Source organism: Medicago sativa, chromosome 8, assembly GCF_051527215.1.
Source record: "Medicago sativa cultivar Bolivia chromosome 8, Bolivia_mono, whole genome shotgun sequence".
Lineage (NCBI taxonomy): Eukaryota > Viridiplantae > Streptophyta > Magnoliopsida > Fabales > Fabaceae > Medicago > Medicago sativa.
Window position 1 is genome coordinate 32,299,662 of NC_140756.1, and position 23,025 is coordinate 32,322,686.

General features: G+C 35.5%; 2 protein-coding genes across 3 annotated transcripts; one reads left to right on the plus strand and one right to left on the minus strand.

Moving 5' to 3' along the window:
* Positions 1 to 10,764: 10,764 nt before the first annotated feature.
* LOC146898498 (receptor-like protein EIX2) lies at positions 10,765 to 14,322 on the plus strand. Of its 2 annotated transcripts, none has more exons than XM_085735889.1 (2): positions 10,765 to 13,480; positions 14,061 to 14,322. In XM_085735889.1, the coding sequence occupies exon 1, from the start codon at positions 10,798 to 10,800 to the stop codon at positions 13,444 to 13,446; it is 2,649 nt and encodes an 882-aa protein (XP_085592015.1). In that variant the 5' UTR covers positions 10,765 to 10,797; the 3' UTR covers positions 13,447 to 13,480; positions 14,061 to 14,322. The 2 variants fall into 2 exon arrangements, with proteins under 2 accessions (XP_085592015.1, XP_085592014.1); XM_085735888.1 differs by having other exon boundaries at positions 10,776 to 13,477; positions 14,061 to 14,263.
* A 2,780-nt stretch (positions 14,323 to 17,102) lies between these two features.
* On the minus strand, positions 17,103 to 20,985 carry LOC146898499 (cysteine-rich receptor-like protein kinase 10). Its single transcript, XM_085735893.1, has 7 exons — positions 20,006 to 20,985; positions 19,293 to 19,415; positions 19,043 to 19,215; positions 18,750 to 18,960; positions 18,205 to 18,442; positions 17,968 to 18,118; positions 17,103 to 17,620 (listed from the first exon to the last, which is right to left on the minus strand). The coding sequence occupies exons 1-7, from the start codon at positions 20,805 to 20,807 to the stop codon at positions 17,309 to 17,311; spliced, it is 2,010 nt and encodes a 669-aa protein (XP_085592019.1). The 5' UTR covers positions 20,808 to 20,985; the 3' UTR covers positions 17,103 to 17,308.
* Positions 20,986 to 23,025: the final 2,040 nt, after the last annotated feature.

Consider the following 23,025-nt stretch of genomic DNA (forward strand, 5'->3'; position numbering starts at 1 on the left):
ATTATACATAAATCAGAAGCAGCTAAGCAGTCAGAACCATTAAGCATTCAGAAGCATAGAGAAATAAAACAAGATGGTTTCAGAAGCAAGGACTAAGAATTTAAAACAAACAACAAACAAAAGATAACACTAAGGTGTGCAACTAAAGGTTGGTTTGTTGTTGTTTCTTCATCTTCTCCATTTCTTCAATTTTCTGCTGCAACTGTTCTTCAAGAAATTGTTGCCTTTGGAGAAGAGCCTGTTCCCTTTCTCTAGCCTCTTGCTGCTGCTGTGCCATCTGTTTCTTCAGAAGCTTACACAAACTTGCTTCTCTGGTTAAGTAGTCCATTTCTAAGAAGAAGGGCTGGTTTGCCAGGAGCAGTGTAGGATTTCTAACTCTGAGACTCTGATTCAGATGTTCCATAAGCCTTCTGACTGAAGCTTGCTTGACTCTGATGCACTTAGCCTTTATGTCTTCAATAAGCTCAGTTGTCCGGTTCTGAAGTGATGCCCAGGAATCTTCATATGCACTGGTGAGATCAATTGACCTTCTTTGATCCACCAGATTATGCATTTGACTTAGGATTGTGAGAAGCTCAGCGTTAATATATCCAGATTCTAGGATGTTTGTGGGTGGTTGTTCAAGGGTTTCAAGATCAGAATCATTGTGAGTAAGGTCCTGAACAGGATTAGGAACTGGAATGGTAATGTGTGTTTGTGTGGTTGAAGATGAAGGCTGGTCAGAAGCAATGTGTGCGGTAGAGGTTAGGTCTTGGACATTGACTTGAGAGTTGTCAATATCCATGGGAGTTGGTTGGGGTTCAATGTGCTCTGGTTGGGTTTCAGTTTCAGTTGGTGGTTGTTGTTGTGAAGTTGATGGTTGATTGTTGAGTTGGAGGTCAATGGTAGCTACTGGTGATTGTGGGGGTGTTGTGGGTTTATGTGGTTCAGAGGCTTTTTCTGAGGTGGGTTCAACATTTTCTGGTATGACCATGTTGAGAGGTGGAATATTGAGAGGTTGAGGGTGATGGCGAAGGATTCCACTAATAACTCTCTCTCTCTGCTCAGCCATTTCAGCCAACTTCTCATTGATTATATGACCAACTGGTTCATACGAGCTTGGCTGAGAGGGCTCTGTGTTGGTCTTGGTTGATGTTGAATGGCTTTTTACTGGTTTTTGAAAAAGTTGAGCTAAGGGTGTATCATCATCAGAATCTGATGATGATGAGGATGCAGAATCTGATGATATATTAATTACCTTTTCTGGTTCAGGATCAGAATCCTCTTTAGCAGACTCACTGGTCATCAGCATCAGTTGCTTGGCTTCTGAAACTACAGACTCTTGTAGCTCAGCAGCAATTTCCAAGACTTTTTCAGCTTCTGCCTTCTTCCCTTGTAGATCCTTTAAATCCACATCAGAAGCAGCTTGAGCTATCATGGTGATATGAGGAAAATCCTTGGTCCTCCTCAAGGCTGGCTTCCTTTTCCCTTTTGGTATAGCTGGTTGTACAGGAGTAATACCAGTACTCAGGACTACACTAGAGTTGATGTCTTCAGCTATCTCTTCAATTGATGGCATTGCAGAACCACCAATCTTAAGCTTGTCAGAAGCAGGTCTTGCCTTCTTAGCAGATTCTTCAACCTTCAGATACTCTTCTTTGGTCATTTTCCTCTTAGTTCTTCTGCCTTTTTCCAGAGGCACAGTACCACCATACATTTCCTCAGGTACCTCATCCAACCTGATGACCTCTTTGGTTGCCACATAGTGTTCGTTGATGTACCTCATCTGTACTTCAATAGGATCCTGTTTGCAGATGGGTGGAAAATCCCTCATAAGATCAGACAAGACATGAGATTCACTTAGATCAGTTCTAAGTTTGGTGACCTTGCTGATCAGCTTCATATTCTTGAGAGTTTGAGCATTTATGAATGCTCCAGTCTTTGTATCCAGCATCTGATCTGTGTAGCCTTGAGCTCTGCTTAAATTGTCCAAGACACCTCCTTGATAGAATATCTCTGATAAGAGTCTTCCATAAGGAACCCAGGGCCTTGGTTTATCCTGCAGCTGACTCTGTTTCAGACACTCTACCAAGTACTTGAACATGTATTTGGGCACATTCACCTTTTCCTTCTTGATGAGGTGCTGGAGAAAGACCTTCTGAGCCAAATTTGGTTTCTCATTATCACCACATGGAAACAAATCCTCATTCTGAATCTTCAGAAGCATCTTAGTTTCCATGTTTAATTCAGCATATTTCTTCCCCTTCTCAGAATTGTATATAACCAAGTTAGCTCTTTCTTTCCAAATGCGTTGTTCAGCAGCACTTGAAAGATCAATTCCAGAGTAATATCCAGACGCTTCAACCTTAAGAACAGCTTCTATCTGCCATTGAGTAATTCTTACTGGAATACCGCAGATACTTGATCTGATTTCATCTTCAACAAACGGCGCAAGACCCATTTCTTCTTTTGTCTTCCCTTCTAATTTAGGATACATTAACACCATCTGACTTTCCTCAGCTAGGGATGCCGCTCTGTTGTAAAATTTTGCTCTTACCCAGAAGTGTCTAACCAGAGCTTCATATGTTGGTCCATTCAACATTTTGAAGTAATGCATGAGTCCTTGCTCTTCATAGTAGCTTCTGATCCAACACTTATGAAAAGCCAGAGAATCAAAATCCACTGGATTCTCTATCTGAACTTGTAAATCCCATTCTTCCAATTTCATGCTTCTTCCTCTGTAGTCATATTCAGGGACCATTCTTGAAGTAGATACTGAACCTTCTCGTTGCGAACTTGATGATGCCATTTGATGATTGAAGAAGATTTGAAGAAGATGAAGATTTTAGGGTTCAAGGGTTGAGAGAATGCGCTTACTTCGCAAGATTTTAGGGTTCAAGGGTTGAAAGCAAATATGTTTGTTGTAAGTGAGTAGTGTGTGAATTGACAAGGTGTTAAAAGTAAAACGATTGCAATTCAAAAGAGACAAACAAACATAACATTAATGACAAAATTGGGGGCGCGTGAAAAGTACTTTCAAAGCTATTAAATCATCATTGCCCTTTTAGTTATACACCAATACATACAGGCCACGTCAGAAGTTCACAGAGTAACTACCAAGTTAGTGGGCCAGAAGTTACTTTTAAAAAGTAACTCCCAACGTTTCCTCTAATTCAGCTATTCAGAAGCAAAAAATCCAGCTTCTGGTCTTCAGATGCTGACGTCATCATCAAAAGCGAGTTTTTCTCAGAACCTCAATAAAGAGCTTCTGATGGACTACTGCTTCTGAACTAACTTCAGAACCTAAAATCCTATTCAGGAGCAAGCAAGCATTTAATCAGATACAAAGTGCATGTTCAAATTTTTCTTTATAAAATCAAATCTTTCAACAGTTAAAGGCTTAGTAAATATGTCAGCCCATTGATTTTCAGTATCAATGAATTGTATATCTAAAATTCCTTTTTGAACATAATCTCTGATAAAATGGTGTTTGATTTCAATGTGCTTAGCTCTTGAATGCAAAATTGGATTTTTAGACAAACAAATAGCAGCAGTATTATCACAATAAATGGGAATACTATTAGCAATTATCTGATAATCTTCCAACTGATGTTTCATCCAAAGTAGTTGTGTACAACAACTTGCAGCTGAAATGTATTCTGTTTCTGTTGTAGACATAGCAATAGTTGTTTGTCTTTTGCTAGCCCAGGATATAAGATTATCACCTATAAATTGACAATTGCCACTGGTTGACTTTCTTTCAATCCTATCACCAGCATAATCAGCATCACAGAATCCAATTAGCTTATAATCTAAGGATTTCTTATAAAGGAGTCCAAGATTAGTTGTTCCTTTCAAATACCTGAAGATTCTCTTGACAGCAGTCATATGAGATTCTCTAGGATCTGATTAGAATCTTGCACACAAGCATACACTGAATAAAATATCTGGCCTAGATGCAGTGAGGTATAACAAAGAACCAATCATACCTCTATACAGCTTCTGGTCAACTTTAGCTCCTTCAACTTCTTTGCTTAAGGTGCACGTAGGGTGCATTGGAGTGTTCATCACTTTACAATCTTCAAGCTTGAACTTCTTCAGAAGCTCCTTTGTATACTTAGATTGATGAACATAGACTCCATCTTTGCATTGATTAATTTGAATGCCCAGGAAGAACTTCAGCTCTCCCATCATGCTCATTTCAAATTCATCCTGCATTAACTCAGAAAATTCCTTGCAAAGAGATGCATTAGTAGAACCAAATATTATATCATCAACATATATTTGCACAACAAGAATATCTTTCCCAAGGGTCCTTCTGAAGAGTGTTGTATCAACCTGTCCTCTTTTAAAATCATTCTTGATTAAGAAATTACTTAGTCTATCATACCAAGCTCTGGGAGCTTGTTTCAAGCCATATAGTGATTTCTTCAGTTTAAAAACATGGTCAGGATATTTAATATCCTCAAATCCAGGAGGTTGCTTGACATACACTTCTTCTTCTATGACACCATTTAGAAATGCACTCTTGACATCCATTTGATATAATATTATGCCATGATTAACTGCATAGGAAAGAAGTAACCTGATTGCTTCCAATCTTGCAACTGGAGCAAATGTTTCAGTGTAATCAATGCCTTCTTGTTGACTATACCCTTATGCAACAAGTCTGGCTTTGTTTCTTGTTACTTCACCTTGCTCATTCAGCTTGTTTCTGAATACCCATTTTGTTCCAATAATGTTCTTGTGCTGAGGTTTGGGTACCAGATCCCACACATCATTTCTTTGAAATTGATTCAACTCTTCTTGCATAGCTAGGATCCATCCATCATCTGAAAGTGCTTCATCAACTGTTGTAGGTTCAGTCATTGAGATTAGTCCAATCATTGACTCTACTTGTCTGAAATGTGATCTTGTTCTTCTTGGACTATCTTTGTTTCCAATGATTAGCTCCTCAGGATGTGAAGACTTGTGTTTGAATGTGTTTCTGGGAGGATCTGCTTGATGTGAGCCATCTTGTGCTTCATAAGAAGCAGTTTCATCTTGCGCTTCTGATGTGGGTTCAGCTTCTGGACTATCTTCAGATTCAGCTATCTGATCAGGTTCTAGAGTAACTTCAGGAACCTGTATCTCTGCAAAACTTTCATCTTGCTTTGAAGTTTTATCTTCAAGCTCCTTGTCATCAAATTTAACGTGCATAGATTCTTCAACACAGAGTGTTTCTGAATTATACACTCTGTATGCCTTTGACCTTTCAGAGTAACCTAAAAAGATTCCTCTTTGGGCCTTGGCATCAAATTTCTTTAGGTAGAACTTGTTGTTCAGAATGTAACATGTACATCCAAATTGATGAAAGTAAGAGATATTGGGTTTTCTTCCTTTAAAGAGTTCATATGCAGTTTTCTCCAAAATAGGTCTAATATAGATCCTGTTTTGAACATAACATGCTGTATTCACTGCTTCTGCCCAAAAATGTTTAGCCAAATTGTTTTCATGGATCATGGTTCTGGCCATTTCTTGTAAAGTTCTATTCTTTCTCTCTACAACCCCATTTTGTTGTGGAGTTCTAGGAGAAGAGAATTCATGGATAATTCCATGTTTTTCACAAAAAGCTTCAAATGGCTCATTTTCAAATTCTCCACCATGATCACTTCTGATTTTCAAAATCTTTGACTCTTTTTCAGTTTGAATTTGTGTGCAAAAGTTACTGAATACCTCATATGCATGATCCTTACTTTTCAGGAATTTCACCCAAGTCCATCTGCTGTAATCATCAACAATGACTAATCCATATTTACTTCCATATAAGGATGCAGTACTCACTGGTCCAAATAAATCAATATGGAGTAATTCTAAAGGTCTTGAGGTTGAAACAATGTCTTTGGTTTTAAAAGATGATTTCACTATTTTCCCTCTCTGGCATGCACCACAGAGTGCATCTGAATGATAGTCAATGTCTGGTAGCCCTTTCACAAGTTGTAACTTACTAAGCTTAGAGATTAACCTCCAGTTAGCATGTCCCAACCTTCTGTGCCACATCCATTTCTTATCATTCACTGATAGTAGACAAATTACCTTCTGATCAGCCAGTTCAGAAAAATTGATTTTATAGACATTGTCAACTCTCTTTCCCTTGAACACAATGGATTTGTCTTCCTTGTTGATTACTGTACAGTTGGGTTTTTCAAAAAGCACATCATAACCATTATCACAAAATTGACTAATGCTCAAAAGGTTATGTTCAAGACCATCTACCAACCATACATTATTAATTGAGGTAGATGAATTACCAATAGTTCCTGTACCTATGATCTTGCCTGACTGGTTGTCTCCAAACTTCACATTTCCTCCCTCTTTCATTGTTAGGCTGAGGAACATGGACTTGTCTCCTGTCATGTGTCTTGAGCAACCGCTGTCTAGGTACCATGATCTTTGCTTTGGCACTGCTCTCAGACATACCTGCATCATTGACATTTTTAGATTTAGGTACCCATTGTCCTATGGGTCCTGGAAGGTTAGTACTTAAGGCTTTACTCTTCACTTCTTGTACCTTGTGCTGTGAGTTGGGTTGCTTCTGATTAACCATCACCTTAGGTTTTGGTACTTCAGAAGCAGTAACTGTCTTCTTCTGAAACTTAGATTTCAGAGCCTCAGATTTTGGTTTCACCAGACTCTGAGGAATAGGTTCTGATCTTTTCAGGATCCTAACCTTTGAAGTCTTGGAATCAGATTTGATCATAGCCTTTGACTTAGAGTTCTTTGGCTTTGAAGTAATCTTAGCCTTAGAACTAGAAGCTTCAGGTTCTGATTGAACAACAGTTTCCAACTCAGCCCCTTCTGGTACAAAGAAGGTTTTCATACCTTCCTTGATGCATTCACAACAAGATTTTAGATTGGTTTTCTCAAGTTTCACTTCTGGAAAACCAATTCCTCTGCCATTGTTCTTGTAAATGCTATAAATCATAGAAGCTACTCTGCTTCTGTCAATGCCAGATATAATAAAATCTTCAAGAGCAATTTCATTGTTACTTAAAGGTTTTTACTTGTTCAGAAGTAAAAACCTTGTTCAGAAGCCCCTAAGTCCTTGTTCAGAAGCTTTTAGATCCAATAGAGTTGATTTTTGCTGTTGTACCAAATCAGCATATTTTTCTTTTAAATCCTTCAACTCATTGGTTCTTACTTCAAAATGTGTAAGAAGTTCTTTAAGTGACTCAACAAGTTCATCTCTGGGAATTTTGGAATATACCTCGTTTTCATCTTCTGAGTCTGAATCTGATCCAGCTTCTGAAGTTGTTGTTGCTACCAACCCAACAGCTACCTTTGCATCTTCATCAGCTTCCTCTTTATCAGATCCAGATTCACTTCCCAAATCATCCCAGGTTGCCATTAAACTCTGCTTAATCTGCTTCTTGAATTTGCTTGGTTTGAATGTAGACCTCTTTGACTTGTCCTTTGACTTTTCTCTTTGAAGATCAGGGCATTCAGCAATGAAGTGTCCAGGCTTCTTACAGTTGAAGCATCCCTTCTGATCTTTTTTCCTTGAGCTTTTGGAGTTACCCCTTCTGGCAAGAAACTTTCTGTTCTTCTTGGCCAGATACTGAAGTCTGTTTGAGAGCATGGCCATTTCAGCAGCATCTGGTTCAGAATCTGAACTTGACTGTTCTTCCTCTTCAGATTCAACCACTTTGAGAGCTTTTGATGACTTGCCTTTGGATGGAAGAGCTATTGATTTACTCTTCTTAGTGGACTCATGTTCATTAAGACTTAACTCATGAACTTTGAGAGAACTAACAAGATCTTCGACACTTAAAGTGTTTAAATCTTTAGCTTCCTCAATGGCAGTCACCTTTGGTCTCCACCTGGCAGGTAAGCTTCTGAGTATCTTGCTTACATGATCAGAGGCAACATAGCTCTTCTTCAGAATCTATAGCCCAGAGACTAAGGTTTGAAACCTTGAGTACATCTCCTCAATAGTTTCATCATCCTTCATCTTGAATAACTCATACTGATGTACAAGCAGGAGAGCCTTTGCTTCTTTGACCTTTTTGCTCCCTTCGTAGTTTGAACAGAGAGAAGCAAGCATAGCTTTGGCAGTGGACTTGTCACTCATCTTCATGTATTCTGCTTTGGGTATGGCAGTGACAAGAGCTCCTCTGATAATATGATGCTTCTTGTAGAGTTTCCTCAGTTCTGGAGTATGTTTCTTTCTATCCACAGCAGCTCCTTCTTCATCAAGGACTAAATCACAAACACCATCTTCCAGAATATCCCATAATTCTTCATCTAGGCTCATGATGTAACTGTAAAAGTTGGTCTTCCACCAAGAGAATTCTTCAGCATCTCCATTGAATTTTGGAATCTTTCCAACACTGGATTTCTTACTATCACTATAATCATGTGAGACATTTTTATAGCTAGTATCACCAGAACCAGTAGGAGGAGGAGTAGATATGTTTTTCTCAGATCTTTGACTGTTGCACGGTTAAGTGTTACACAACAGACCAAGGCTCTAGATACCAATTGAAGGTAAGAAAAACACAAGAAGGTGGGGTTGAATTGTGTTTTGAAAAATTCTTCGTTTCTCCTAAAACCTGAACACACTGATCAGAAGCTAAGTGAGACAGCTTCTGAAGTGATAATCAGAATCTAAATGCAGCGGAATAAAACAGAGAGAGAGAAGAAGAACGACACAAAACAATTATACTGGTTCCTTCCACAATCCGGAAGTAGTCCAGTCCCCCTTGCACTTCCAAGGAGATTTCACTAAGAGTAATATCTGATTACAATTGCTCAAGCACACAAGCAAGAGACTTCCTTTGCTCAAGCACACAAGCTAGAGACTTCCTTTGCTCAAGAACACAATCAAGAGACTTCCTGCTCAAGCACAACTGCAAGAGACTTCCTAACTAAACAAAATTACACAGAAAATTGTTTAGGTTGAACACTTGATATACAATCAGAGGTGCTCACAATACAAATCAGATACAGACTCAATGGACTTAAGAATTTCTAAGAAATGACTTTGAGACACAGAAATTCTAAGTGAATGCAGAACAATTTCAGCAGAGATTTGGCACTTGTAAAAATATTGAGAGTCTGTTGTTCAGCATTACCAAATCTCTAGGTCTTCACTCCTTTATATAGAGGTGTGAAAGAGACGTTGTGAAATTGCCAGCACACCAAAGAGTCGTTGTTGAAGCTTGATCTTTCACCTTTGATCTTTTGCCTGATTTGATTGTTGTCCTATGAAGAACTAATTTGAAATTCATTCCTTATCCAAAGGAACATCTATGCAGGCGAAGCCGTATTCTGGAGCTGTTTTCTTGTCTTGTAGCGTGGACACAAAACAGAGTAGTGGAGAACGTGGTTGTACAATTCGTACAAATGTTAACGCTTTCGTCCAAATTGCAAGCACATGCCTTCAAACACCTTTGAAATGACCGTTGCAAAATTCCACTAATCCTTTGTTGCGTTTTCGAATCCAATAGACAGCTTTTGCAGTGATAATTCTTCAATTCTTGAATCTTTGCAAATCCAGTTGATATTCAGCTTCTGGTGAAATAGCTTCTGATGAGGCAGCTTCTGCAGCTTCTGATGATGCAGCTTCTGATGATACAGCTTCTGATGATACAGCTTCTGATGATATGACTTCTGGACCTCTTGTCTTCAGGAGCACTATTCTTACTTCAGAAGCGACTTAACTTCAGGAGCGCTTTTTCTCTTCAGTAGCAAGTTTCCTTCAGGAGCGTCCAAGCTTCAATTTTTGTTGTTTCCTTTGCTCTTTATTTGCTCATTCAGAACCAATGATGATGTAACTTTTTAATTATGGTCCTGTACACTTGAACAAATATTAGCTAGTCCAATTTACAATTTTTAATACCTTGTTATCATCAAAACTCTTTAAGGTTCATTGTTAAACACATTTTGTTCCAACAGAGAACACTACTCTTAGGCTTCTGGAAAATATTAAAATTCTTTCTCTCTGGTGGCATAAGGCAAATTTTACAGCTTTCCTTTATCAGTTTCATGATTGGTGCCAAAACCCTTTGTTATGCTTGGGTGGTAATTTTTGTTTTCGTCTTGTTTGCACCCTCTTTATAATCTTTGAGCTTTCCTTTTTGGCACACCTTGTGCTGGAGGGGTAGCTGCTTGTTAATATAATTTATTTTGATTTCTTAAGAAAAAAAAATTGAAGGTAATTATTTGATGTTGATGTACACAATATTAGTTTTTTTTTTTTTAAGAATAATATTAGTTAGATACGACTATTGAAAATAGATAATTCAAATTGACAGATTTGTTTTTTTTTTTCCTTTAAACTGAGGCATCACCCTTCACCCTAAACATAATGTAACAAAAAAAAAAATTAATTATACAAATGAATAACTCACGGTGAGACGCGAGGAGTAATATAATAATGAGTTTAATTGTGGTGGGTTGACAGTCAAAAACAATTTTACATACACGACCAATCAAAACATTTTAAATTGTTATGTCAATTAAAAACAGAGTAATAATTTAATTGATATGACAATTTAAAATGTTTTGATTGGTCGTGTGTGCAAAATTGTTTTGGACTGTCAACCCACCACCGTTAAACTCTATAATAATAAATAGAGGAAGAATTATATTAGTAAAGCCAACAATATATTTTACTTTATTTGAAAATTGGTAGAATATTATCAACATTTTTCTAATAATATTGTGAGGGCTCCTTAGAAAAGAAAAGTCAGGTAATTAAGCCAATTGACACTCTATATAATATGCACCGAAGGTAGACGAATTGCAATATCTTAAATATTCATTTCTAGAGATAACATGATGAGATTCTCCTCCCAAAATGTAATGCTTTCTCTATTATTGTCATTTGTAATCATATGCAATATAGTAATATGTGAGACAAATGCTTCTTGCAACCAAAAGGACAAACAAATACTCCTCTGTTTTAAACATGGACTCACCAATCCATTAGGCATGTTGCCAACATGGTCCAACACAAAGGATTGTTGTGAATGGAGAGGAGTTCAATGTGACATCAATGGCAGAGTCACAAATATCAACCTCCCTTGTTTCACAGATGATGAAATCACTTTTGGTGACAAAAAGAACAAAACACATTGTTTGGCAGGTGAACTACACATTTCATTATTTCAGCTTGAATTTTTGAACTATTTGAATTTGAGCAATAATGACTTCAAAGCTATACATTTACCCTTAAATTGTCCAAACTTGTCTTTTGTTAACACTTCTTATGGGAGTGCAAACTTTTCCAATGTTGTTCATCTTGACTTGTCTCAAAATGAGAATCTTGTGATTGATGATTTGAGATGGCTTCTTCGTCTATCATCATCGTTAGAATTTCTCAATCTAAATTTTATTGATCTCCACAAGCAAATTGATTGGCTCCAGATATTGACTAAGCTTCCTTTGCTTTCTGAGTTACATTTGAGTAGTTGTCAACTTAAAAGTGCTAGTCCATCTCTTTTATATGCCAATTTCACTTCACTTGAATATCTTGATCTTTCTTACAATGATTTCTTCTCTGAATTGCCTACTTGGTTGTTCAATCTAAGTGGTCTTTCTTATTTAGATCTTGGGAAAAATCGTTTTCATGGCCAAATACCTGAAACCTTTTTGAATCTTCGAAACTTGAATTCATTGAATTTGATGCACAATAAACTGACTGGAACAATTCCTGATTGGCTTAGCCAACTCGGATGTCTAAAAAGTCTTGTTCTCTCGGATAATTCATTTACTAGTTCTATTCCCACTACTTTGGGGAATCTGTCATCCTTAATAGTTCTTGATGTTCACTCAAATCACTTGACTGGTAGCCTTCCTGAATGTTTGGGGAACCTATCAAATTTGGAGGTTTTGCGCGTTGGAGATAATTCTCTATCCGGAGTTGTGTCTGAAAGAAATTTTGTTAATCTCTCAAAGTTAAAAACATTGGGGTTTTGTTCAGCTTCCTTAGTCTTTGATTTCAATCCCCACTGGATTCCTCCTTTTAAACTCGAGGAACTTCGTTTTATCAATGGAGATATTAATTTAGTTCCTTGGATATACACACAAACATCTCTCATTTCTCTGTCTATTAGTAACGCCTCATTTACAAAAGAATCTCAAGACCTATTTTGGAGTTGGGCATTTCACATTGTATTTATCGAATTATTCAACAATTACATGCCTTGGGACATGTCAAATGTCTTGTTGAACTCCAAAATTATAATTCTTGTAGACAATGATTTAAGTGGTGGCCTACCTCAAATAACATCAAACGTTGTTATTTTTGCGATATATCGTAACAATTTATCTGGATCTCTTTCTCCTCTCTTATGCCATAATACCATAAAGGAAAACAATTTGACGATTTTGGATGTTTCTAGTAACCTTTTAACTGGAGGGCTCACTGAATGTTGGGTAAACTGGAAATCTCTTATTCATATTGATCTAGGGCGTAATAATCTAACAGGAATTATTCCACACACAATGGGTACCTTATCCAACCTTATGTCATTGTATATTGATAATAATAAGTTGTATGGAGAGATACCTGTGTGTTTGAAAAATTGCCAAAAACTTGTGATTTTTAACCTTGGTGAAAATAAGTTTTTTGGAAATATACCAACTTGGATCGGACAGGAAGCTAAAATTCTTCAATTGAGATCAAATGAATTTAGTGGTGACATTCCTTTACAAATATGCCAACTATCCTCTCTCTTTGTTTTGGATTTCTCAAATAATAGATTAACTGGAACAATACCTCACTGCCTTCATAATATGACCACTATGATTTCCAATAATGCCTCAGCAAGTGATGGATTTGGTATTTTTTTAACTACAAAGATTTATCCAATCTATGATGTAGTCGTTCCATTGCTAGTAAAAAGCAATTACTTGGAATATTCCATGTATGTGAATGTTATTGACCTTTCTAACAACCATTTGTCGGGTAAAATACCTTTAGAAGTATTTAGACTCACTGCATTGAAATCCTTGAACTTGTCACAAAATCAACTAATGGGAACCATACCAAAAGAAATTGAAAACATGAAACAGTTAGAGTCCCTTGACTTGTCAAACAACACACTTTCAGGAGAAATTCCTCAAACCATGTCTTCTATGTCTTTTCTAGAGGTATTGAATCTCTCCTTCAACAATTTGAAGGGTCAAATCCCATTAGGAACCCAACTCCAAAGCTTTACACCACTTAGTTATATAGGCAATCCTGAGCTTTGTGGAACTCCACTCAAAGAGAAATGCAAACAGAATGAAGCCCCTGGTGAGGACACAAATGACGAGGAAGGATCTGAGCTAATGGAATGTTTCTATATGGGCATGGGAGTTGGATTTGCAACAGGCTTTTGGATAGTGTTTGGTTCTCTTTTATTGAAGAGGTCATGGAGGCATGCTTACTTCAATTTTCTTTATGATGTGAAAGATCAGTTTATGTCAAGATGGTCTTGAAGTGGACTCATTCATTTGAAAACTTGTCAAGGTGGTAAGTTAAGAAGTTTATTAATTTTAACGTGTTTTAAATTTATACTTGTCAACATCAAATGATTTTTCGCTTTGAAATGCACATTTAAATTTAATTTAAGTGGAAAAGTATATTTTTTTTTTGGAAAACTATTTTGAGAACAACTTTAGTTTACCTTGGCAGCAATTACATATTTAAGTTGTCATAAAACATAAAACTATTGCAAATTTACATGATTAACATGTCTTTTACACAGCAGTTTCTAAAGTTCTTTTGACTAGCAAATATCTACTACAAGTAATTTTTATTAGGTAAAGCTAACAAATGCCCTAAATGCATTATTTTAAGACTCATAAGAATAAATTTTATCTTAAAAATACAATTCAAATACATGAAAATCACAATTTTCTATATAAAAGTCTCTATTTTTTTATTATTTAAACAATACCATAATAACACTTGTTAACATCATTCTTTTTTTATTTTCCACTTAAAATTATTAATTCGTGTAAAGTTTTTAAGTTTGAAACTTTGTATGTGCCTGTACGCGCACTATACTACACCTACTCATATATGATATCTTTATTGACTTATTTTTCAGGTAAACATCGTGGACTAATGTTATTTGTGACTCTAATGGATTCGCCTTTCAAGTGTGGCGTTCAATAAACTCTAGTTGTCTTTTTATTGTTTACGTAATTCCGTGCAATTTAAAATTAGTGTGAATTTGTAAAATAACACAAGTACTATAGTCAAGCTGTGAAAAACACAAGAAAGGGAATTTGAATTGTGTTTTGTGATGAATTTTTGACAAGTGTACAAAATCTTCATCAAAGTAATAAAATTTGTAAGATTCATCTCTACGGATTGTTAACTTATAAAGGAATTATTTAATACTTAAATTATTAAATATAAAACTAAGAGGAGTTTACATAAGATTTCTTTGTAAAATTTAAGTTGATATGTCTGGTGAAGACCAGAGAAATGTAGTGGTGATTGTTCGGTAGAAGTAGCTGGCGTAGCGGTGGTGTGAGGTGTTTCGGTGTGGAGTAAGGCAATCTTCTACGGCGGATGAGAATGGTGCTTGTAGGAACGTTAATACTGCAATGTTCAAGGAAGTATCAGAAAGAAGTGGATCTGTGCAAAAATGTGGTTAATGAGTTGTACTTGAGGCGTGATGTTGAGTCACGTTTATATAGGGAAGGAGGCACTGCCTTCAGATTTGGGCATGAGTTCAGGAAGCCATTAGAGATGGCATCAACGGCCAAGATTTAATTCGGACGTTCATGACATCGTCTTCTGAATGATATGGGCCTCATATTGTTTTGTCGTTCTTATTGGGTATTATGCTAGTCTGAAACAGTTTCCCCCAAGTCATTATTGTCTTTATGACGTAATGGACATGTTTTAGGGTTCGTTCTCATTGACGGTCCCTTGCATGATAGGCTTGAGACCTTTTGGTCGTTTTGTTAGCTTATGTCGTACACGATGGATTTGCAGCCTCGGGGTCATCTTGTCGTCTTGTTGATTTATGTCATACACGACAAGTTCGTGCAACATTCTTGAATTATATCAGTGTCACGAGTGGAGGTTGTAGGTATTTAGGATGTGATTAGATGAGACTTGATGATACGTCTCTTCAGTTTCTTTCCTCCACGTGTCTTGCACGCGTCTCGGTAGCTAGAACCACACACTTTTAGTACTCGAGTGTGCTCTGGTTTTTTAGGATTCCCTAGCCGTTAGATTGCACCCTTCCACTTCTATTCTATCTTGGCCCTTGATTCAACTTTTTTGAAACCTATATAAGGGGGAAAATTGAAGGTGAGAAAAATGAGAGGTGAGGTTTGAATTGTGTTGGCTTTTTCAAAAAATTTCCAAGTGTTTAAACTTGATGAGAGACTGAAACTACATTTTCAGAGTTTGAAACAAAGCTATGAATTGTAGCGGTTTAAAACACAAACACAGAGAGAAAGTGAAAGAGAGAGACATAAAACAATTTATACTAGTTTTTCTCACAAACCAAGAGTAAGTCTAGTCCCCTTTCACTTCCAAGGAACTTTCACTATAAATCACTAAAAATTACAAATGCTCAAGCACACAAGCAAAAGCCTTACAATGATCAATCACACAAGAAAGAGACTTCCAAGTTCCAATGCTCAAGCACAACAACAAGAGACTTCTACAATCTAACTTAATCATGGTTCTAGCCATTTCTTACAAAGATTTATTATTTCTCTCTACAACTCCATTTTGCTAAGGAGTTCTAAGAGAATTCATGTTTTTCACAAATTTTTTCAAAAAAATATATTAGTTTAAAGATCTATTTAAAAATTCTCAAATAAACACAATAATTAAGCATATATATCAAATCTTAAAATTGAAAAATAAAATAAAAGTAGAAGTGTAAATTAAAATTTTCATAATTACATCGAAAACCTAATGTGAAAGTAACTCAAAATTGGAGAAATTAAGGTTTCTGGAAACTGCCAATTCGGGGCCGGAATGGTGTTGTCCGGGGTCCGAATTTGCACTGTTTTTTCAGTCTGGCAACGCGTGAAAAATCGGCGCTCGAATGGAGGAATTCGGGGCCCGAACTGTCGTAACAGTATTTTTCAGAAACGTATTTTTTGGGCCAGATTTGTTCCAAATTTATGAGGGTTACTTTTACTATAAATATAGACATTGTATCAGTGTAAACCTTGAGATAGAGGAAGCTGAAACAAGGGTTTAGAAAGTCAACAACAAAACTAGGGTTTGTATAAAGTTTGCTCTTGGCAACAAACATTAGGGTTGAGGGTTGATTCACCTTGGGAAACACTATTAGGATTGAGTCTCTTGGTTACGGGAAGAGATTGGGACTTTGGGTAGAATTAGGCGGGAGACTTATTCTTGTAACCCATTGATATCTCTTTTGTAAAGTTACTCATCATTATAGTGAAACGGAGGGATGCTCTCTCCCCCAGACTAGGTCAATTTGAACTGAACTGGGTAAACAAATTCTTCTGTGTTCTCTCTTTCTTTCTCTCGCTGTTTTCTACTTTTGCTTGTGTTTAATTGCTATCCACTTTGATATTGGTTGCTTGATTAAATTGCTCTACACATCAAGTTGTTATTGGTGTGATTTTTCATCGAATTCACAACAAAACCTAATGCAGAACTACGAAGAAAACAACCAAACCCAGATATTAATGATAAAATTTCCTCACGGTGTTAAAAGAGTTTATCAGACGGTTGGAATAATGGCTGAACCATCAAACTACCTTAAAACGAAGGTTCTTTGCACCATAAAGGTCAAGCTTTACCTTTGAAAGTGCATGAAAATGATCACATTGTAAGTGTTACTTAAAAAGACAAAAAGTAAGTGAATTGAATCGTTTCCTGTATCGGTTACATGCTACTTTGATAGGATTTAAGTGAAATCTGATTCTACTTAACCATAAACAAAATACAAATGAAAGAATAACTAAAGGACATGTACATAACACATGGATTAAATGTAGAAATAGGAATTCCAATTAAAATGTGGAGGAATTGGATATCCATAACCTCAAGTTTGTTAGTAGTCAACATTCATAGGTGAGAACTTATAAATTAAAATAAAAGTTTATTTATTTTCATAAGCTATTTTTCATAGGCTCGAAAATAAGTCAAACCAAACGGGTTCCATATTTAAAAAATGACATTTGTGTTAAAGCATAATATATTTACAAATTAATAACACATGAGACATATTTCCAGCTCAACCAATAATTGAACAACTGGTTCATCACGCATCAAATAAATTTAGGGTAGCTTCTCAACCCCTTTAAAATGTATGTCTTCATTTTCAACTCGAAATCTTAGTATTAACTATCTTGGTGAAACAATAGTTAGAGTTACTTCATCAACTGAATAATTATCCTTGGAAGTTTTTGAAGTTGAATCATCATTCTTGGACATTCGCCCAACTGAAAATGCTGGTTGATTGGGTTCTGGAAGGACTGCTGTATCACTCCCTAGCATACGAACGACGGTGGACATGGTTGGTCGATCTGCTGCATCTTCTTGTACACACAATAAACCTATGTGTATACACTTCAAGACTTCACTTTCAATGTACGTCTTTTGGTGAAATGGATCGATTAATTCTAAACTTTTTCCTTCACACCAGAGTTTCCAAGTCTGCACACAAATATATGGATATATTATATATAGACTCTTGAGTTGAAACATTTTGTTAAAAACTGTTGAAGTACATTAGTGTCATCATAGATTTTTGGATAGTTGGCTCATAATATGCTATTAGATCCCTATGACCAAGTCATCTGAAATTTCAGACGCGCTAATCAATGTAATTTTCTAAGCATGATCAATGTAGCAAGGATTGTTTGTACATTATGAATATTTTGTATCCAGGAGCCTCTCATTACAGGGAATGTTAGAGATTTCATACAAGTATAAAACTATTTACACATTTGTTTCTCCAATGAATATCTATTTGTTGATGAGATGTGGTAAAGAAAACTTACATATAATAGAAGACTTTGCATATGTTCTGAAAGAAAGAAGTCGCCATTTCTTTTTCCATATATTACTTCTAATATAAGAACTCCAAAGCTGAAAACATCGGATTTCACTGAAAATAACCCAGCCATAGCATATTCTGGAGCCATGTATCCACTATAAGAAATCAATAGAACACTGTCAATTGTGAATCATGTGAAATCTTCTGATATTTGTTTAAAAAACTTGCAACTAATGCTTACTAGGTTCCAATAACTCTTTTTGTTTTTCTCGGACATTGATCTTTTTCAAATGTCCTTGCTAACCCGAAATCTGATATTTTTGGATTCATTTCATCATCTAGAAGAACATTGCTGGCTTTCAGATCTCTGTGGATTACTCTAAGTCGAGAATCCTCATGAAGATATAGCAGTCCTTTTGCAATTCCATTGATAATGCTTAGTCGTAATCTCCAATCTAGATGCTTATGCTTTTCCTTATCTGTCAAGCAGAGGAACATTGTTTTCATGTTATTGATAATAGCAGCAGCAATAGAGATTATCATTCACTTTATTCTTCATAGCTGTTTTACACGGAAAATCAATGGATATACCGATATAATATTTCAATTATGCTCCACAATGCATATATCCCAAGTTACAAATATTCTTTATGTTTCTATTTTTTGTATGGCTACTTTTATAATTAGAACATACAGTAACTTTTACATTTAAAACTAAATTGGTGCAACTAAAAGAAAACATAATCATTAAAGCAAATGTGATGAATATGTTATGTCAAAACATACCGAAAAGGTGAAAGTCGAGGCTTGAGTTCGGCATGTATTCATATACTAGTATCTTTTCATTTCCTTCGACGCAGCAACCCAAGAGTCTCACAAGGTTTCTATGTTGTAGTTTAGCTATGAAGATTACTTCATTCTTAAACTCCTCTGAACCTTGACCTGACATCTCTGCATGCCTTTTGACAGCTACTTCTGTGCCATCTGGTAAAGTACCCTGGTAAACAGATGAATCTCTCAAAGTTAAAATATAAAACTATAACTGCATTGATTGACTTCAGGGTACAATTTATTCATACCTTGTAAACAGGGCCAAATCCACCTTCTCCTAATTTAGATGACTCTGAAAAGTTATTTGTGGCCTGTTTAACTACAGTTAAGGGGATTGTCGGAAGGTCTGCATTCAACGATTCCTCTTCTTGAACATGATCACGAAAAGCTATAGGAGTAGTGGTCCTCGAGAATAATCCACCTAGCAGGGAAGCTAGTAAGTCTGAATAGATACTTATATAATGTAATGACAAATTTTTTGGGTGATATGTAACTAACCTTTACCTAACTCATCCTTTCTCCAGTAGTAGTAGACACAGCAGCTTAGTAGAGCTACTGCCAAAGGTACAGTTACTAAAATGATGATTAAGGTTTTAGTTTTACTTGATCCTTCCTGCTTGCCTGCAACAATATCATATATGAAAATGTTGCATTTCTTCTCTCAATTTTTAGGCCAATTTCACTTCATATAATATACAAATTTTTCCAAGCGAAGGCTTACAATTTAAACAATTGTTTAAAAATTCACTAACCTATTTTGCAAGTTCATTGTTTGTTGAAAATATGTATTTACATTTTTCCTGTTGCTCAAATATCAGACCTTCCCTTATGCTTCCTGAATGATCTCTTGAATAATAATATTGATAAAAAACATTAGACAGAATTTTTTGTTATATTCTGTATGTGTATCATGAATTTTTATTTTTTTTTGGGAGTTTCAAGAGATAAGAAGAGTGACTAATTCACGAGAGAAGCTCATCGCGATTGCATAGACCTGAATTTTTTTTTTGTTGAGATCTCTACGATCAAGAGACAAACTTTATAAATCAAGTCTTCATTGCGATCATCAAATAAGTTTCGGAAAATCAAGGTAATCTTTTTTGTGACTAAATTAAGATTTATGAGGTCTCTGCAATCAATCATGCCATGACATGATTTTGCAATTTACAACCTTAAAAGACGTCCAAATACAAACAAACGATTAATATTACCTGGATTTGGCAAAGGAGAAGGAGATCCTGTTTGTTGTTGGTAGAAATTATAATCATCAATCTTCATACCACAACTAGGACACACAACCACCCATCCAACCTTTGTTCCACAGCACCGAGGAACTCTATCCAACATAGCCTCCAAACACTGCCTACACCCATCCTTACTAAGGTCTCTATTACACTGCACCAAACCATACCTTTTCTCAGTGTCACTCCAATTGAACTCTCCCATTTCCCAATTGGGATTGCCTTCTGTAGTCACTTTGCGTATCAAACTCGTCATGTTATTCTCAGCTTTCGCAAGTTCTGTTGAGTCTTTAATGATTTTGGATCCGGTTACATTCCATGATGGTGTTAAAATAACTTTACCTAAGGAATTCTGGTTAGTGTAACCCATGATGCATAAATCATACCATATCATAGCCGAGACACTATTGGGACAATGTTGAAGGATTTCTCTAACAGCGGTGTTGATGCAAAATTGACAGAAACTTCCTGTGATGTCACCCCGACAATCATAGAACCCATAAACCGTATCATTATCATTGCTGTTGTTGCTACCTATGGTGCCGTGGTTAGATACAGTTCCTTTGGCAGAATCCGATGTTGTCCATGACAGAAAGTTGTTAACGTTCGATTGGTATGAAGCGTTGACTGTTTTTTCAGTTGAATTCTGGCAATAACTGTACATGTAAAATGGTGATTGCGCATTTGTTAGTGTCATGAAGAGGAAGAGATTAAGGAGAATGAATCTTAGAAACCTTGTAGTACAAGTCATGTTGTGCGGTGACGTTTTCATGGTTGAGTTTTTTCCTTAAACCATTCTAAAGAATGTTTTGGGGACATACATGCTATGTTAGCAGAACAATTTAATAAACATTCTAAAGAATGTTTATTAAATTCACACGCTGTTGAAAAGAACTGGTCATGTGGACCAGAAACTTTTGATTAGTCTTTTTATTGTATGCTAGTTTGTCAATATTTTCTGCTTCTTTTTATATTTAATGCCTCACATGTGTAGAAAATAAAGGTATGATAATATATTAGTCATCAACAGTACAGATTATATGTATCATCTCTCAAGGAAAAAAAAATATTATTTTTATCAAAAGACTGCAAGTTTATCATAGAACGGTCAATATTGAATTAGCATATCAAGCACCAACTTCAACATTTGATAGGACATGGAAAAAGATACTTCGACATTATTAATGTCAAAAATGTAGGACACACAAACTGATATCTATATATTTATTATTGTTGTAAATTCAAACAATAAAATTACACCAATAACTTTACATGTGTGGAGTAAAAGGAAGTAGTAATCAATTAGTGTGTTCTATTACAAATAATTATGTTTGATGGACACCTCAATTGCTGTGTACACATTGAGAGGAAAAAAAATAGGAGAATGTTTCCCGGGGTATTGGTTAAGCCGTTAAAAGAGGTAAGATTTTATTACAAAGTGGTGTAATAATTAGTTAGTCAAAAGTAACAGTTTATATTTCGAAGACAATTTTTCTACTTTTGGATTCCTTAACCAGTGCCCTAGGGGCACCGGTTAACAAGACAAAAAAAATATAAAAGAGAGTAATATAATAAATGTGATAAGTTCACTCAGTAAGAGATAAAAATAAAAACAGATGTTGAACAAGTGTTTAAGAATAGTCTGCAACCATTTTTTTGTAAAGAGTAATAAGCAAAGCACGTGGATTGATAAATTCAGAAGACAAAGTCATGCAAAGATTTCGTGTCAAGCCTCTTCTCCTTAACTTTGTCCAACCGGGTAAATAAGATTAGCTGTTAAATAACAAACTTTGGAAATTATAACCATTCACTTTAACTAACTATTTTGCATTAATAAACTCTGGATCCTATTTGCCTGATTAAAACGACACCGTTTTAGCTTTGGACGGAAACATGCAACCAAGGTTCTCTGCATCATCATAAGGTCGATTCAAGTGTATGAAAAGAATGACATTGTAAGTGTTAATTCATATAATTAGTATATGTTGCCTAGTTTGTCTCACAAAATTGTCTTCTATATAACTGTTTTTTGTCTCAATTACATAGCTTAAGGAGAGAAACTTCAGTTGAAATGTGAAAGTATATGTTGCTTACTTTTCTTTGTGAATGTTACTATCTCCATAGACATAAATCCTCTTTTGTGAAAAAAATTTCTTTTTAAATTATAAGGTCCGTTTGGAACAGTTTTTGTCTTTAGTTTTCAAAATATGTTTTATAAATCAATTTTAGACAACGTTTTTAAGAAGAGAAAAAGAAAATTCCGTTTGATAATGTGACTTTTCAAAACTGTTTTAGGATTCAACTCAGGATCAAAATTCATTTTAATCCAGTCTTTCTTTTCCAATTTTACTGGTACAAGAATGTCATGTTAGCTTACCAACTCTCAAAAGAAACAGATAGAGGACAAATTGAGTTTACCAATCTTGCTTGGATTTTGATATGTGCAATGAAAATGCCTTGTTAGTGACAAGCATTGGAATTGTACACTCAAAATTTTATTGCTTAATACAACAAAAGATGCCTTTTATCTCCTATGAACTTCTGCTGCAAAAATTTAGAAGGGGAACAGTGGATGTTTTGATAGTAATAATTGATCATCTAAAATCTATTGTAGGTGTAAGTCACAAAGTCGCAGCATACACTATATATCAACTTTTTTTACTGAACATACACTATATCATTTTAGAAATCGAAAAATCAAACCTTCTTAACGACCATAGGCAATGAAAAGAAAACACAAAACTAAGACATCAACATAATTATTCTTAAAGAAAAAAAACATAATTATTCATGTGTAACACAAAATACAAAACCAAACAGGATATGAACTGAAATGGTAAACCGAAGCTTTTTGAAACGCACCGTTTCATATAAAGACATATTATATAAAAAAAATAAAAAATAAAAATTAAGTTAAATTAAATTAATTAAATAATAATAAAATGGAAACAGGGGAAGCTTCTACACACATTTCCTTATATACTCATTTT

Coding starts and splice junctions, on each gene's coding strand:
- LOC146898498 (XM_085735889.1), top strand. CDS start 10,798: ATGATGAGATTCTCCTCCCAAAATGTAATGCTTTCTCTATTATTGTCA.
- LOC146898499 (XM_085735893.1), bottom strand. CDS start 20,807: ATGAAAACGTCACCGCACAACATGACTTGTACTACAAGGTTTCTAAGA. Junction 18,961..19,042: donor GATTTGGCCCTGTTTACAAG/GTATGAATAAAT, acceptor TCTGTTTACCAG/GGTACTTTACCAGATGGCAC. Junction 18,119..18,204: donor AAAAGAGTTATTGGAACCTA/GTAAGCATTAGT, acceptor GATTTCTTATAG/TGGATACATGGCTCCAGAAT.